This window comes from Taudactylus pleione, unplaced genomic scaffold (genome assembly GCF_031769625.1).
Source record: "Taudactylus pleione unplaced genomic scaffold, aTauple2 ptg000390l, whole genome shotgun sequence".
Lineage (NCBI taxonomy): Eukaryota > Metazoa > Chordata > Amphibia > Anura > Myobatrachidae > Taudactylus > Taudactylus pleione.
In genome coordinates this window covers 2,670,397-2,686,278 of record NW_028284791.1, presented here as the reverse complement: position 1 = coordinate 2,686,278, position 15,882 = coordinate 2,670,397, and the positions used below count along the sequence as shown (strand labels likewise).

At 48.7% G+C, this 15,882-nt stretch overlaps 1 protein-coding gene across 1 annotated transcript in view; it reads right to left on the bottom strand.

Annotated features, from left to right (window-relative positions):
• CHRDL2 (chordin like 2) overlaps nt 1–15,882 on the bottom strand; it is a 189,559-nt gene that overhangs the window by 94,570 nt on the left and 79,107 nt on the right. Inside the window, exon 2 of the mRNA XM_088445827.1 lies at nt 7,593–7,705. Coding sequence (XP_088301953.1) covers nt 7,593–7,705 — 113 coding nt within the window. The remainder of the gene's footprint in view (nt 1–7,592; nt 7,706–15,882) is intronic.

Below are 15,882 nucleotides of genomic sequence, written 5' to 3'. Positions count from 1 at the left end.
CGCTGTCGGGCTTCCGCTGCGTCGCACTCTGCTCCTGTCGGGCTGCCACTGACAGCCGGCGGTATTTCATACCCATTCCTTTTTACATTGTGTTGTCAGGGAGTCAACTAAAATAATGAGGTAAGAACAGCTCCACAGTAATATATAAATATCTGTATTTCATTTCCATTATATACTAGCTGGGGTACCCGGCGTTGCCTGGGTTGAAGACTGGGCCCTGAAGTACACCTGCAGTCTTCATTTATTCACATTGTCCTTGCATATAACCCCATTACATTGATCCTGAAAAGGATCCCACTGTTTGCTAACATGCATGCAAACAGTGGCATAACTACCGTCGGTTCAAGGGGTTCGGCTGCTATGGGGCCCAAGCTGCCTCTGTGGCCCGCTGCTGCCCCTGTACCCAGTCACACATACACACAAAGTGGGCCGGTCTAGTTAGGGGACGCCGAGGGGGGCCCGTGTGTCAGCGGTGTTGATTTGGTGCTGGCGCGCCAGCTGATTGCAGCTGGTGCACCGGCAGGCAGACATGGAGAGACAGCACCACCAGTCGCGAAGCAATCAGAGCTCGCGGACCGGCAGCCAATCAGCAGTGTCGGCTCCTGATTGGCTGCCAGTCCATTTGGCGAGAAGCTGCTGGAGGGACACAAGGAAGTGAGTTGCTGAGGGGGGCATAATTTGTAAGGGGCAATATCTATTGTGTGGAATAATATGTTGTATGGGGCACTACTACTATGTGGCATAATCTGTAAAGGGCATTACTGTGTGGTATAATGGGGCATTACTGTGTGGCATAATGTATAAGTGGCACTACTCCTGCGTAGCATTATGTGTATAAAAGGTACTATTGTGTGGAATAACCTGAAAGGGCTCTGTGTTTTTTATACCTCTGGGGTGGCCCTTTTAAGATCTTGCTATGTGGCCCACAAAGTTCTAGTTACGCTCTTGCATGCAAACACAGAGGGCTGACTAATATATATGGTCACTTTAAAAAGGTCTAAGTATCAAGCTGTTTTTTAATTATATTATGCAGAAACTGCAGTTTCTGCATCATTTTATGTATTGTTCCTATGTACTAAAAGCACAATGTGGTATGTAAGCACAGAGCATGCATCCCACAGTATTTACACACAGAGGGCCTGATTCAGAGCCGGACGCTCTGACCAGAGCGCTCGCTCTGAATCAGGGCCCTTCCACATGAGAATGGAGCGGCCTCTTGGACGAGCGCCCATGATGATGGTCTTGACCATCGCGACCATCGGGCTTGTGACGGAGACCCTGCGGTAGGGTCTCGCTGCCACAAGCCCTGGAGTGATTTTGGCTCTATCAGAGCCAAAATCACTCCCAGTGACATCACTACTGATGTCAGTGGGGCCGGCTTCAGACGGTAGGCGTTCACATGGGGACACCTCCGTCTGGCAGCCACGCCCATCAAAGGGGGCGTGCTGTCAATCAACATCGACAGCACGCCCCCTTTGGTGCGAGACCCGGAGCGACGGAGAGCCCGTCGCTATCTGGGTCTCGCGCATGCGCACGACGAAGCTCCCTCCGTTGTGTGCATGCGCAGTAGGGCACCATTGACCCGCTTGCGAGCGTCCTGCGCTCGCGAGCGGGTCCGAATGACCCCCACAGCACGCATCCCACGGTGTGTACGCACAGAGCACGCATCCCACGGTGTGTACACACAGAGCACTCATCCCAAAGTGTGTACACACAGAGCACTCATCCCAAAGTGTGTACACACAGAGCACTCATCCCACGGTGTGTACGCACAGAGCACGCATCCCACGGTGTGTACGCACAGAGCACGCATCCCAAAGTGTGTATGCACAGAGCACGCATCCCAAAGTGTGTATGCACAGAGCACGCATCCCACGGTGTGTACGCACAGAGCACGCATCCCACGGTGTGTACGCACAGAGCACGCATCCCACGGTGTGTACGCACAGAGCACGCATCCCACGGTGTGTACACACAGAGCACGCATCCCACGGTGTGTACGCACAGAGCACGCATCCCACGGTGTGTACGCACAGAGCACGCATCCCACGGTGTGTACGCACAGAGCACGCATCCCACGGTGTGTACGCACAGAGCAGGCATCCCACGGTGTGTACGCACAGAGCAGGCATCCCACGGTGTGTACGCACAGAGCAGGCATCCCACGGTGTGTACGCACAGAGCAGGTATCCCACGGTGTGTACGCACAGAGCCTGCATCCCGCGGTGTGTACACAGAGCCTGCATCCCACGGTGTGTACACACAGAGCACTCATCCCACGGTGTGTACGCACAGAGCAGGCATCCCACGGTGTGTACGCACAGAGCAGGCATCCCACGGTGTGTACGCACAGAGCAGGCATCCCACGGTGTGTACGCACAGAGCAGGTATCCCACGGTGTGTACGCACAGACCCTGCATCCCACGGTGTGTACACAGAGCCTGCATCCCACGGTGTGTACACACAGAGCACTCATCCCACGGTGTGTACGCACAGAGCACGCATCCCACGGTGTGTACGCACAGAGCACACATCCCACGGTGTGTACGCACAGAGCAGGTATCCCACGGTGTGTACGCACAGAGCCTGCATCCCACGGTGTGTACACAGAGCCTGCATCCCACGGTGTGTACACACAGAGCACTCATCCCACGGTGTGTACGCACAGAGCACGCATCCCACGGTGTGTACGCACAGAGCACACATCCCACGGTGTGTACGCACAGAGCACACATCCCACGGTGTGTACGCACAGAGCACACATCCCACGGTGTGTACGCACAGAGCACGCATCCCACGGTGTGTACACAGAGAGCATGCATCCCACGGTGTGTAAACAGAGAGCATGCATCCCACGGTGTGTACGCACAGAGCAGGCATCCCACGGTGTGTACGCACAGAGCAGGCATCCCACGGTGTGTACGCACAGAGCAGGTATCCCACGGTGTGTACGCACAGAGCCTGCATCCCACGGTGTGTACACAGAGCCTGCATCCCACGGTGTGTACACACAGAGCACTCATCCCACAGTGTGTACGCACAGAGCACGCATCCCACGGTGTGTACGCACAGAGCACACATCCCACGGTGTGTACGCACAGAGCACACATCCCACGGTGTGTACGCACAGAGCACACATCCCACGGTGTGTACGCACAGAGCACACATCCCACGGTGTGTACACAGAGAGCATGCATCCCACGGTGTGTAAACAGAGAACATGCATCCCACGGTGTGTACGCACAGAGCAGGCATCCCACGGTGTGTACGCACAGAGCAGGCATCCCACGGTGTGTACGCACAGAGCAGGCATCCCACGGTGTGTACGCACAGAGCCTGCATCCCACGGTGTGTACACAGAGCCTGCATCCCACGGTGTGTACACACAGAGCACTCATCCCATGGTGTGTACGCACAGAGCACGCATCCCACGGTGTGTACGCACAGAGCAGGCATCCCACGGTGTGTACGCACAGAGCAGGTATCCCACGGTGTGTACGCACAGAGCCTGCATCCCACGGTGTGTACACAGAGCCTGCATCCCACGGTGTGTACACACAGAGCACTCATCCCACGGTGTGTACGCACAGAGCACGCCTCCCACGGTGTGTACGCACAGTGCACGCATCCCACGGTGTGTACACAGAGCATGCATCCCACGGTGTGTACGCACAGAGGCCCTGATTCAGAGCCGGATGCTGTGACAGAGTGCTCGCTCTGAATCAAGGACGTCCCTCTGAATTTTAGAGCGGCTTCCTGGCCGCTCGCATAGCTGTGGGTGAGCGGGTCTGAATCAGCCCACAGCACGCATCCCACGGTGTGTACACACAGAGCCTGCATCCCACGGTGTGTACACAGAGCCTGCATCCCATGGTTTGTACACAGAGCCTGCATCCCACGGTGTGTACACACAGAGCACTCATCCCACGGTGTGTACACACAGAGCCTGCATCCCACGGTGTGTAAACAGAGAGCATGCATCCCACGGTGTGTACGCACAGAGCAGGCATCCCACGGTGTGTACGCGCAGAGCAGGCATCCCACGGTGTGTACGCACAGATCAGGTATCCCACGGTGTGTACGCACAGAGCAGGTATCCCACGGTGTGTGCGCACAGAGCCTGCATCCCACGGTGTGTACACAGAGCCTGCATCCCACGGTGTGTACGCACAGAGCAGGCATCCCACGGTGTGTACGCACAGAGCAGGTATCCCACGGTGTGTACGCACAGAGCCTGCATCCCACGGTGTGTACACAGAGCCTGCATCCCACGGTGTGTACACACAGAGCACTCATCCCACGGTGTGTACGCACAGAGCACGCATCCCACGGTGTGTACGCACAGTGCACACATCCCACGGTGTGTACACACAGAGCACACATCCCACGGTGTGTACGCACAGAGCACACATCCCACGGTGTGTACACAGAGCATGCATCCCACGGTGTGTACGCACAGAGGCCCTGATTCAGAGCCGGATGCTGTGACAGAGTGCTCGCTCTGAATCAAGGACGTCCCTCTGAATTTTAGAGCGGCTTCCTGGCCGCTCGCATAGCTGTGGGTGAGCGGCCCAGAGCACGCATCCCACGGTGTGTACACACAGAGCCTGCATCCCACGGTGTGTACACAGAGCCTGCATCCCATGGTTTGTACACAGAGCCTGCATCCCACGGTGTGTACACACAGAGGATGCATCCCACGGTGTGTACACACAAAGCACGCATCCCACGGTGTGTACACAGAGCCTGCATCCCATGGTGTGTACACACAGAGCACTCATCCCACGGTGTGTACACACAGAGCATGCATCCCACGGTGTGTAAACAGAGAGCATGCATCCCATGGTGTGTACGCACAGAGCAGGCATCCCACGGTGTGTACGCACAGAGCAGGCATCCCACGGTGTGTACGCACAGAGCAGGCATCCCACGGTGTGTACGCACAGAGCAGGCATCCCACGGTGTGTACGCACAGAGCAGGTATCCCACGGTGTGTACGCACAGAGCCTGCATCCCACGGTGTGTACACAGAGCCTGCATCCCACGGTGTGTACACACAGAGCACTCATCCCACGGTGTGTACGCACAGAGCATGCATCCCACGGTGTGTACGCACAGAGCATGCATCCCACGGTGTGTAAACAGAGAGCATGCATCCCACGGTGTGTACGCACAGAGCAGGCATCCGACGGTGTGTACGCACAGAGCCTGCATCCCACGGTGTGTACACAGAGCACTCATCCCACGGTGTGTACGCACAGAGCTCGCATCCCACGGTGTGCACGCACAGAGCACGTATCCCATGGTGTGTACACACAGAGCACACATCCCATGTGCTGCCAGGCGGTGACAGGGAGAGGACTATGCAAACGCACAAAGATGGTCCGTCATATGGGCGTCTTATGGGAGTGTTGGTGAACGGATTGCAAACTCAGGCGCTTAATTACTCATATTGGAGGTCGTACTCAGATGTAGAATGTACACCTACAGTAGCAAGGGGTCGGTGGAAGCTTTGATGGTGCAACCGATGGTGGCGTCTAAAGTTTCTCAAACTGGGCGTCACAGTCCTTGCACATGCAGAAGCACGGCTGTAGAACCGGGAGTGGCTTGTAGCTGTATTGCCTCAAATCAGTACATCGCACACGCTAACTTGGCAACAGTTGCACACGCGGACGCGCCAGCATGTCAATAAGAATCTGTCCCTGTGACTCTGGAAGAGCCATTTAGCGAATAATGCAGGAGTATAGTACACCAGCCAAATTTCACTGCGGTTTACAGGTGAAACCAGATTTGGGTTAAATGTTCCGTACACAAAATAAAAAATGTGAAACGCTTCTGCACCACGTTGTAATAATTCTCCCATTGCTGTAACTTACTGCACAAGGAAATCATTGCTGACCACGGGCGTAGAGGCACCACAGGAACACGGGGATTATGGTGAGGCAGTGGCGTGCGATCATTGCTCTGCGCCTATTTGCCATCCTGCACTTGCAATTAGAACAGAAAATCCAGTTTGGTTTACAAATGAAACCTGACGTCCAAGCAAACGGGTCCACAAAGCTAGCAGAAGGATGACCGCTTTCAGTGCGCTCCAGAACAGGAACCTCCGCGGGTTGCGTGCAAGATTGACAGGTCTGTCGCATGAACAAGTCCATTCTCCAAAACAGGCACCCCAGCCAGTTCCGTCCCCTCTGCGGGAGAATCCACAAGCTGCCTCTGACAATGGGGCAATGTATGCCTGAAATATTAGCAAGCAATACTCTGCTGAGAATTATTAAGTGAAGGTAATTAATCTGTCTGAGGAGCGGGAGCCAAGTGACGTCAGCCACGTCTGCTGTCACAGGGATCCTGGCGGCTCTGCCAGTGTCATCTGAACACTTGATGTGGGCCCAGACGTGTAAGCTGTGTGTACATCTTTATCAATTAGCTGGTAAGTGGCCTGCGCCCTGGGAAACAACCGTCTGCTCTGGAGCCTATGAAAGAGCCCTTGTTACCAGCGCTGGGACGCGGCTGGGGCTCGGGAACAGTGGTCAGGGAAAAGGATTAGTAACAAAAATGTTATAGCTTGTAAAGGGACTTAACACCGCGTCATGAAACCCTCCACTGCAGCCGAATAATAGGGCAGTGTGCTGGTGTAATGCAGACCCCCTTACTGAGACTTAACGCCGTCACTGCTGGAAAGGTTTCAAGATAAACAATGTCCCTAGGAAAAAAAAAAAAAAAAGTGTGGACTGATTTACTGCGAACGGTTCTGCGCTCCAGATTTCAGCATCTGTATTCGGATTTTTTTTGTTTCCAATTAAACCTAAAATATAATAAACAATCCTTCACCGCGCTAATGTCTTTTATCAAGGATAAAACAAGTTTAAACAATTTATACAGTAGCGGCTCCTCTTGTAGGAGCCCGACCTATTAAACCTAAAATAGGACGGTAGAAAGCAATAGGTAATAATGGATCGAAACCGCCGATATCGGCTGTGCGGGATCCTCGTGAAATGACGTAGAGTGGGCCTAAATTCAGGGACGGACGCACTAGCATTTTCTACGCAGCGGCTGTACTATAATAGGCTACGGCAAAAAAAAAAGACGACCCCCTGTCGGCTTCTGTGATCCAATAATGCACCCGAAGTAGCAATCACTGGATCAACTGTGTGACCATCGGACATCAGAGAAACCCTCAGGGTACTCAGGATATCTGATGAATTCAGGTGGCCCGGGCCGGTGAGGCTGCGCCCAAGGACTCCGCTGCCGCCGCTGCTGCCCTCTGCATGCCCAGAAAACATGGCTGACATGCGCAGATGTTGCTGGTGTGTTGTTTCCTGATAATATGTCATTTTCAAATGAGAAGGAAGCTCACACTATTATTGTGCTACGTTTGGCGATTGTGCAGGTATTAAATGTAACATCTGATTTTACTACTACTACATAGAACATCTGGATAGGTGGAAATATGACTACAATGTAGGACTGACAACAATTGTTGCAGGGTGTGGATTGCACAAAAGAAGGATGTACACTTCACCCCTACCCCCGCCCCACCCCCCACCTCAACTCCTCCCGGACAGACTGTAGGTGAGACCCGGCAGACTCACCTCAGAACACGTGCATCGTATGCAGTACACAAAACCCTGGGGCTCCAGGTAAGGATGCCAGCTTTCTCCAAGTCCATACTTCTTCCCATGAAATATACAGAACATGTCCGGACCTGGAAGCATATAGCAGATACAGTATGTAACACTAGAAGATTTAATGTGACAAAATGGGGCAAACAACACTGATGTTTAATTACGGTTGCAACCAATCACACATACCACATAATAACACAGATCCTTAGCTGTGGGGCAGGTGACCCTATATTATTATTATATTCGTTATCCTATATTTATATGGTGCCACAAGGGGTCCGCGGTGCCTTACAAGGTAGACAGTAAGAACAAAACAAGAACAAAGTCACTTACAGTGCAGAACATACCAGGACATGGACATAGTTTATAAGTCGTGCTGCATCAGGACTCATAATACCCAAGGTTAAGGTGCTTTTGTAGTCAGTGGGGAGAAGATGATGGTATTAGTGAGGGAAGGCAAAGCACATGAGGGATGAGGGCCCTGCTCATGAGAGCTTACTATCTACAGGGCAGGGGCAGACTGACAAAGAGGGGAAAGACGATGGGCAAAGAGCATGGGGCAGGGGGTAAGGATGAGAGCTGGAAAGCTTTGATAAAGAACTGGTTCTTGAGAGCCTGTTTGAGGTTTTGTAGAGAGGTGGAGAGTCTGATAGGGAGAGAGTTCCAAAGGAAAGGAGCAGCACGGGCAAAAGCCGGGAGTGGGAGGAAGTAATCACTTGAGAGGAAAGGCGGCATGCATTTGTGGAGCGTAGTGGGCGGGCAGAAGTGTAAAAGGAGGTAAGGTCCAAGATGTAAATGGAAGAGGATTGGGTCAGGATTTTGTAAGTTAGTGTGAGGAGTTTGATTTAGGTTTTGAAAGGGAAGGGGAGCTAGTGCAGGGCTTGTAGGAGAGGGGAGGCAGATGTAGTGTGGTAGGAGAGGAAGATGAGCCGAGCAGCAGCACTGAGGACAGATTGTAATGGAGAGAGGTGGGAGTCAGGGAGGCCAGACAAGAGGAGATTACAGCAGTCCAGTTGGGAGATGATCAGTGAGTGGATGAGGGTTTTAGTTGCCTCCAGGGTGAGAAAGTGTCTTATCCTGGAGAAATTCCTGACCTGGAAATGGCAGGACTGTGAGAGGTACTAAGTGAAAATCTTAAAGATTAGGTAATTTGGGAGGGTGGGAAGATTACCAGCTCAGTCATAGACATAGTAAGTTTACGAAAGCGCTGGGACATCCAAGAGGAAATGACAGATAGACAGTTGCAGATACGAGTGAGGAGAGAGGGGTCAGAGTTGAAGATGTAGATCTGAGCGTTAGCATAGAGATGATATTGGAGACCAAAAGAGCTGATGAGCCTTCCTAGAGAGCATGTATTAGAGGGAGATTAGGAGAGGAACAAGAAAAGAACCTTGGGGGACACCTACTTGTAGAGGAAGTGGGGAAGAAGTGAAGTCATGCCAGTAGACAGAGAAAGAATGGTCAGGGAGGTAGGAGGACAGTCAGGAGAGGGAAGTATCATGCAGACCGAGGGAGTGAAGAATTTGCAAGAGGAGATGGTGGTCCACAGGGTCAAAAGCAGCAGAGACATCAAGGACAATGAAGGGGGAGTAGTGGCCCTTGGATACGGTAGCAATGAGGTCATTGCTGACTTTAGTGAGGGCTGTTTCTGTGGAGTGGAGAGGACGAAAGCCAGACAGAAATTAGTCAACAAAGGAGTGGGAGAAAAGAAAGGTGGTAAGGCGGCTGTAGACAATACGCTTAAGTAGTCTGGAGGCAAAGAGAGAAGGGGGTGGTAATAAGAGAGAGTGTTATGGTCAAGAGTGGGTTTTTAAGACACAATGGCATGCTTGAGTGAGACTCTCTGTTAGCACCTGGAGTAATTTTTGCATCTTTATTTGTTAAAATGCATCTTGGTGACATTGTGATGCAACTAGGACACACCAGGAGCACCAGGAGCATGTGCTGATTACTGTGATATACGACAGAGTCTCTGAATCAACAAACGAAGTGCTACGATGCAATGTCCGTAGCTTATTTCAAATACAAGTTCTGTTTACAGACGCAGTCACACATAGATATACAAGTGTCGCATTAACATTAATTACGCCTGTACATGACCATAAAACAATTCTATTACACTCTATACAGACATAGGACACTACACCCCCAACATGACCTGACCACTGGACATGACCATAATACACATCTATTAAACCCTATACAGACATAGGACACTACACCCCCAACATGACCTGTCCACTGTACATGACCATAATACACATCTAATATACTGTATACAGACATAGGACACTACACCCCCAACATGTCCTGACCACTGAACATGATCATAATACACATCTATTACACTGTATACAGACATAGGACACTACACCCCCAACATGTCCTGACCACTGTACATGATCATAATACACATCTATTAAACCCTATACAGACATAGGACACTACACTCCCAACATGTCCTGACCGCTGTACATGATCATAATACACATCTATTACACTCTATAAAGACATAGGACACTACACCCCCAACATGTCCTGACCACTGGACATGACCATAATACACATCTATTAAAACCTATACAGACATAGGACACTACACCCCCAACATGTCCTGACCACTGTACATGATCATAATACACATCTATTACACACTATAAAGACATAGGACACTACACCCCCAACATGACCTGACCGCTGTACATGACCATAATACACATCTATTACACTGTATACAGACATAGGACACTACACCCCCAACATGACCTGACCACTGTACATGATCATAATACACATCTATTACTCTGTATACAGACATAGGACACTACACCCCCAACATGACCTGAACACTGTACATGATCATAATACACATCTATTACACTCTATACAGACATAGGACACTACACCCCCAACATGTCCTGACCGCTGTACATGACCATAATACACATCTATTACACTGTATACAGACATAGGACACTACACCCCCAACATGTCCTGACCGCTGTACATGACCATAATACACATCTATTACACTGTATACAGACAAAGGACACTACACCCCCAATATGACCTGACCACTGTACATGACCATAAAACAATTCTATTACACTCTATACAGACATAGGACACTACACCCCCAACATGTCCTGACCACTGTACATAACCATAATACACATCTATTACACTGTATACAGACATAGGACACTACACCCCCAACATGTCCTGACCACTGTATATGATCATAATACACATCTATTACACTGTATACAGACATAGGACACTACACCCCCAATATGACCTGACCACTGTACATGACCATAAAACAATTCTATTACACTCTATACAGACATAGGACACTACACCCCCAACATGTCCTGACCACTGGACATGACCATAATACACATCTATTAAACCCTATACAGACATAGGACACTACACCCCCAACATGACCTGACCACTGGACATGACCATAATACACATCTATTAAACCCTATACAGACATAGGACACTACACCCCCAACATGACCTGACCACTGGACATGACCATAATACACATCTATTACACTGTATACAGACATAGGACACTACACCCCCAATATGACCTGACCACTGTACATGACCATAAAACAATTCTATTACAATCTATACAGACATAGGACACTACACCCCCAACATGACCTGTCCACTGGACATGACCATAATACACATCTATTAAACCCTATACAGACATAGGACACTACACCCCCAACATGACCTGACCACTGGACATGACCATAATACACATCTATTAAACCCTATACAGACATAGGACACTACACCCCCAACATGACCTGACCACTGGATATGACCATAATACACATCTATTAAACCCTATACAGACATACGACACTACACCCCCAACATGACCTGTCCACTGTACATGATCATTATACACATCTATTACACTGTATACAGACATAGGGCCCTACACACCCAACATGTTCTGACCACTGTACATGACCATAATACACATCTATTACACTGTATACAGACATAGGACACTACACCCCCGACATGACCTGACCGCTGAACATGACCATAATACACATCTATTACATTGAATACAGACATAGGACAGTACACCCCCAACATGTCTTGACCGCTGTACATGATCATAATACACATCTCTTACACTCTATACAGACATAGGACACTACACCCCCAACATGACCTGACCACTGGACATGACCATAATACACATCTATTAAACCCTATACAGACATAGGACACTACACCCCCAACATGACCTGACCGCTGTACATGACCATAATACACATCTTACACTGTATACAGACATAGGACACTACACCCCCAACATGTGCTGACCACTGAACATGATCATAATACACATCTATTACACTCTATACAGACATAGTACATTACATTCCCAACATGTCCTGACCACTGTACATGACCATAATACACATCTATTACACTGTATACAGACATAGGACACTACATCCCCAACATGTCCTGACCACTGTACATGATCATAATACACATCTATTACACTGTATACAGACATAGGACGCTACACCCCCAACATGTCCTGACCGCTGTACATGACCATTATACACATCTATTACACTGTATACAGACATAGGACACTACACCCCCAACATGACCTGACCACTGTACATGACCATAATACACATCTATTACACTGTATACAGACATAGGACACTACACCCCAACATGACCTGTCCACTGTACAAGACCATAATACACATCTATTACACTGTATACAGACATAGGACACTACACCCCCAACATGTCCTGACCACTGAACATGATCATAATACACATCTATTACACTCTATACAGACATAGGCCCTCATTCAGACCCACTCGCAAGCGGGCGCACGTACGTTAGGCGTACGTACAAAAATATTTAAATTCAATGGCTCGCTCGTATTTTCGTTCGCATCTAAAATTCCTCCCAGAACTCTGACGACCCCTCCTCTAACTAACGAGCGTACGAAATAGCGAGCGTACATCCCCGAAATGGTTGGAAAGGAACGCACGCACAAGTATAAACAGGAAGTGGCCTTGTCAGATGTCGATTACCTGCTCCTTTATTCTGCCTACCTCCATCAATCGTATCATGCCAATCAATGTATCAATTAGCTTAATTGTTTGTTTTTTTTCAACACAATGAAAGAAACTTTACTCTTGTCTGTGTTTGTGTTTACCCGCAGAATACGTACGGATGAAACATTCGCTTGTATTGTTTAAAAAACATGTGAACCACAATTAAACAATTGTACTATTGCTGTGTATCCCCGCATATTTCCCTGGGTTCATTTCTTTATTTAAATTTGCTTACGCATGTCACTGCATCAAGCCTATCCTAACTCTCCAGAGATTTCTGGCCCTGTCGAACACATGACTCATACACTAACCAATAAAATTGCTCCTGTTAATTTCCAAAATACATTAGCCAATCAGAAAATTTTTACACACTTTATCAAAAATGATTTTTAAGAAAAACACCATTGCCATCATGAGAGCCTCCGCATTCACCAGGCGTGAGCTGCTGGTGCTTACGGAGGTCATGGATCGCCGGATCACCAGCCAGCCAGAAACCATGACCAACCGGCAGAAGCGCTCCGCGTATGCGGAGGTACGGTCCCGCCTGCGGTCCTTTGGATCACGCCGCAACATCGGCCAGCTGGAGCGCAGGTGGTCCGACCTGCAACGGCGAACGCCCCGCTTGCTGGCATGCTTTCGCATGCAGATCCTGGCAAGTAAGTGTTATGTATTGTGGTTTTAATGTTTGTGTTTGTGGGGCAAACTGCGTGTGCATGTTTTCCTGTCTGTTCAATTTATTATTTGTACTCATATCTGCGTCTGCATGTTTTCCTGTCTGTTCAATTTATTATTTGTACTCATATCTGCGTCTGCATGTTTTCCTGTCTGTTCAATTTATTATTTGTACTCATATCTGCGTCTGCATGTTTTCCTGTCTGTTCTATTTATTATTTGTACTCATATCTGCGTCTGCATGTTTTCCTGTCTGTTCTATTTTTTTTTTGTACTCATATCTGCGTCTGCATGTTTTCCCTCTTTTTATGAATTTTTAATTCTACTGCTATTTTTTTTTTTTTTTTTTTTTTTTTGTTTGTTTGTTTGGCCGGATTTGTCCATAAACTAAACGCAATTTATTTGACATATTTTAGGGGGACAGCCAAGACTCCGCCGTCAACGTCGGCGTTCCCGCCCACTCTCCCCAACCCCCAGCCAACACTCCACCCCAAATCTTTCCCCTATTCCCCACTCCTCCCCATCCTTCCCAGACCCTCTCCCGGAAATGTCGGGACTCCTTCCCCTCCGTCCCACTTCCCCCTCTCCTCCACCCACCCCTCTTCCAATTACCCCCTCCCCGGAGTCCAGCATAACTCCGCCCCATTCTTTGGGGAATGACGGATCCTCCGAGGAGGATCATGGAGGTTTTGTCGGAGCTCCCGATTTGTTTCCCGGTGTGTTTTTTAATATTTTTTTTTAAAGCACAAACTGTTTGTATGTAATCATGTGTCGTGCCTTTCTTCGTGTTTTTGTGGCTTGACTTTTGTTGATTGTGAAGGTTTGCCTTTACCTCTTCCTGGTGATTTAAGCATACACATATCATACCTGTGGGAATTTGTACCTAGGCCTTGTATTTTTGCCAGCCCACACTTTTTATTTATGTTTTTGGGTTTAGGAGTGATTTGTTTTTTAAATAATGTTTTTCTGTGGAGTCCCTATTGTTGTATTAACCCACACACTTTTCTCACCCACAGAGGAACAGAGGCGTCGCCAAGAGGTGGCGGATGTTGTGGGGCAGATGCGCCACCATGTAATCGGCCTTCTGGTGGCCCTCGACCGACTGTCTGGCCTCCTTCGGCATTAGATTGTTTTTTTTGGTTGTATTTTCCCAATAAAATTTTAATGACAAATATACGTTGTGGATCATTTTTTAAAACCAAAACCAAGATAGTTTAGCCTGACATAAGTTCCTGCAAGGATTTCCCTTTTGTAAAAGTTAGATTGTGTTTTGTCTTTGTATGTCAAACAGACACCAGAAACACATAACAGTAACAATGTAATTTCCCTTTTTGGGTGTAGTGTCAATTTCAGATTTCTACATTTTCCAGGTTCCTACTTGGTGCGCAAGCTGCTTAGGCCAATCTTACAAATCCCAAGGTTGGGCCAGGCTTCCTTTTGGTGTGGATTTGAAAGCTGAAAACATATTTCAGTTTTGCTCATCTGGCGTCAGTACTGGTTTACCCCTTAGTCAAATGTAACTTGTGTTAACCTGGTTACACTTGCTGTTAACGTCCCAAAAAAGGAAGACCATTTCACTCTTCAAACATTTATTCACCACATAACAGAGCAAACAAAGTGGTCACTCCCCAAAAAAATACACAGTGATAAATTCAAATACAACACATACCAAGAAAAAAATAAATAAAAACACAAAATCAAGAACTGGTTGACGAAGGACCATGCCAACATGATTCCACAAACATGGCGTTGCGATATGGGTTCCAGAATATATGCCCAAAAGGACCAGATCCAGGTTTGGTAAGGGTAGCAGGAAGTAGTGAGCGTTGGAGTGCCAAAGATTATGTGAACAAACAGAAGATGGTGCGAAAAAAAAAAAAAAATTAGATGTTTGCCCAAAAAAAAAAACACATTAGGTATAAACACTGGAGTTTTGAACAAACTTACCTAAAAAATCTGGCCACCACATCATCGCGTATGGCCCCCCCACATACTGACCTTCGACCAACCTCGGGGGGGCCATCCTCAGGTAAGGCATCCTCTGGCTGCATTGGGACACCACTCCTTATGGCAATGTTGTGAAATATCCCACACAGGACCACAATTTTAGACACCATATCCGGCACATACATGAGCTCGCCACCAGAGCGGTGGAGGCATCTGAATCGGCCTTTTAAAAGGCCGATACAGCGCTCCACCACTTGCCTGGTGGCTGTAAGTGCGGAATTATACGCACTTTGTGGCCCTGGTGTGGGAGCCAAATAAGGAGTGAGCAGCCAGGACATGCAAGGGTATCCACTGTCTCCTGTGAACAAAAATAGACCACATCAGGAACACTGTGTATCAAGCTTAACATTGTTATGTACTAAAGGTCTCCACTTACCCAGAAGCCACGCATCACCAGCTTGTAGGTTGGTTAATTTCTGCCATATCCCTGATTGCCGGATGACGAAGG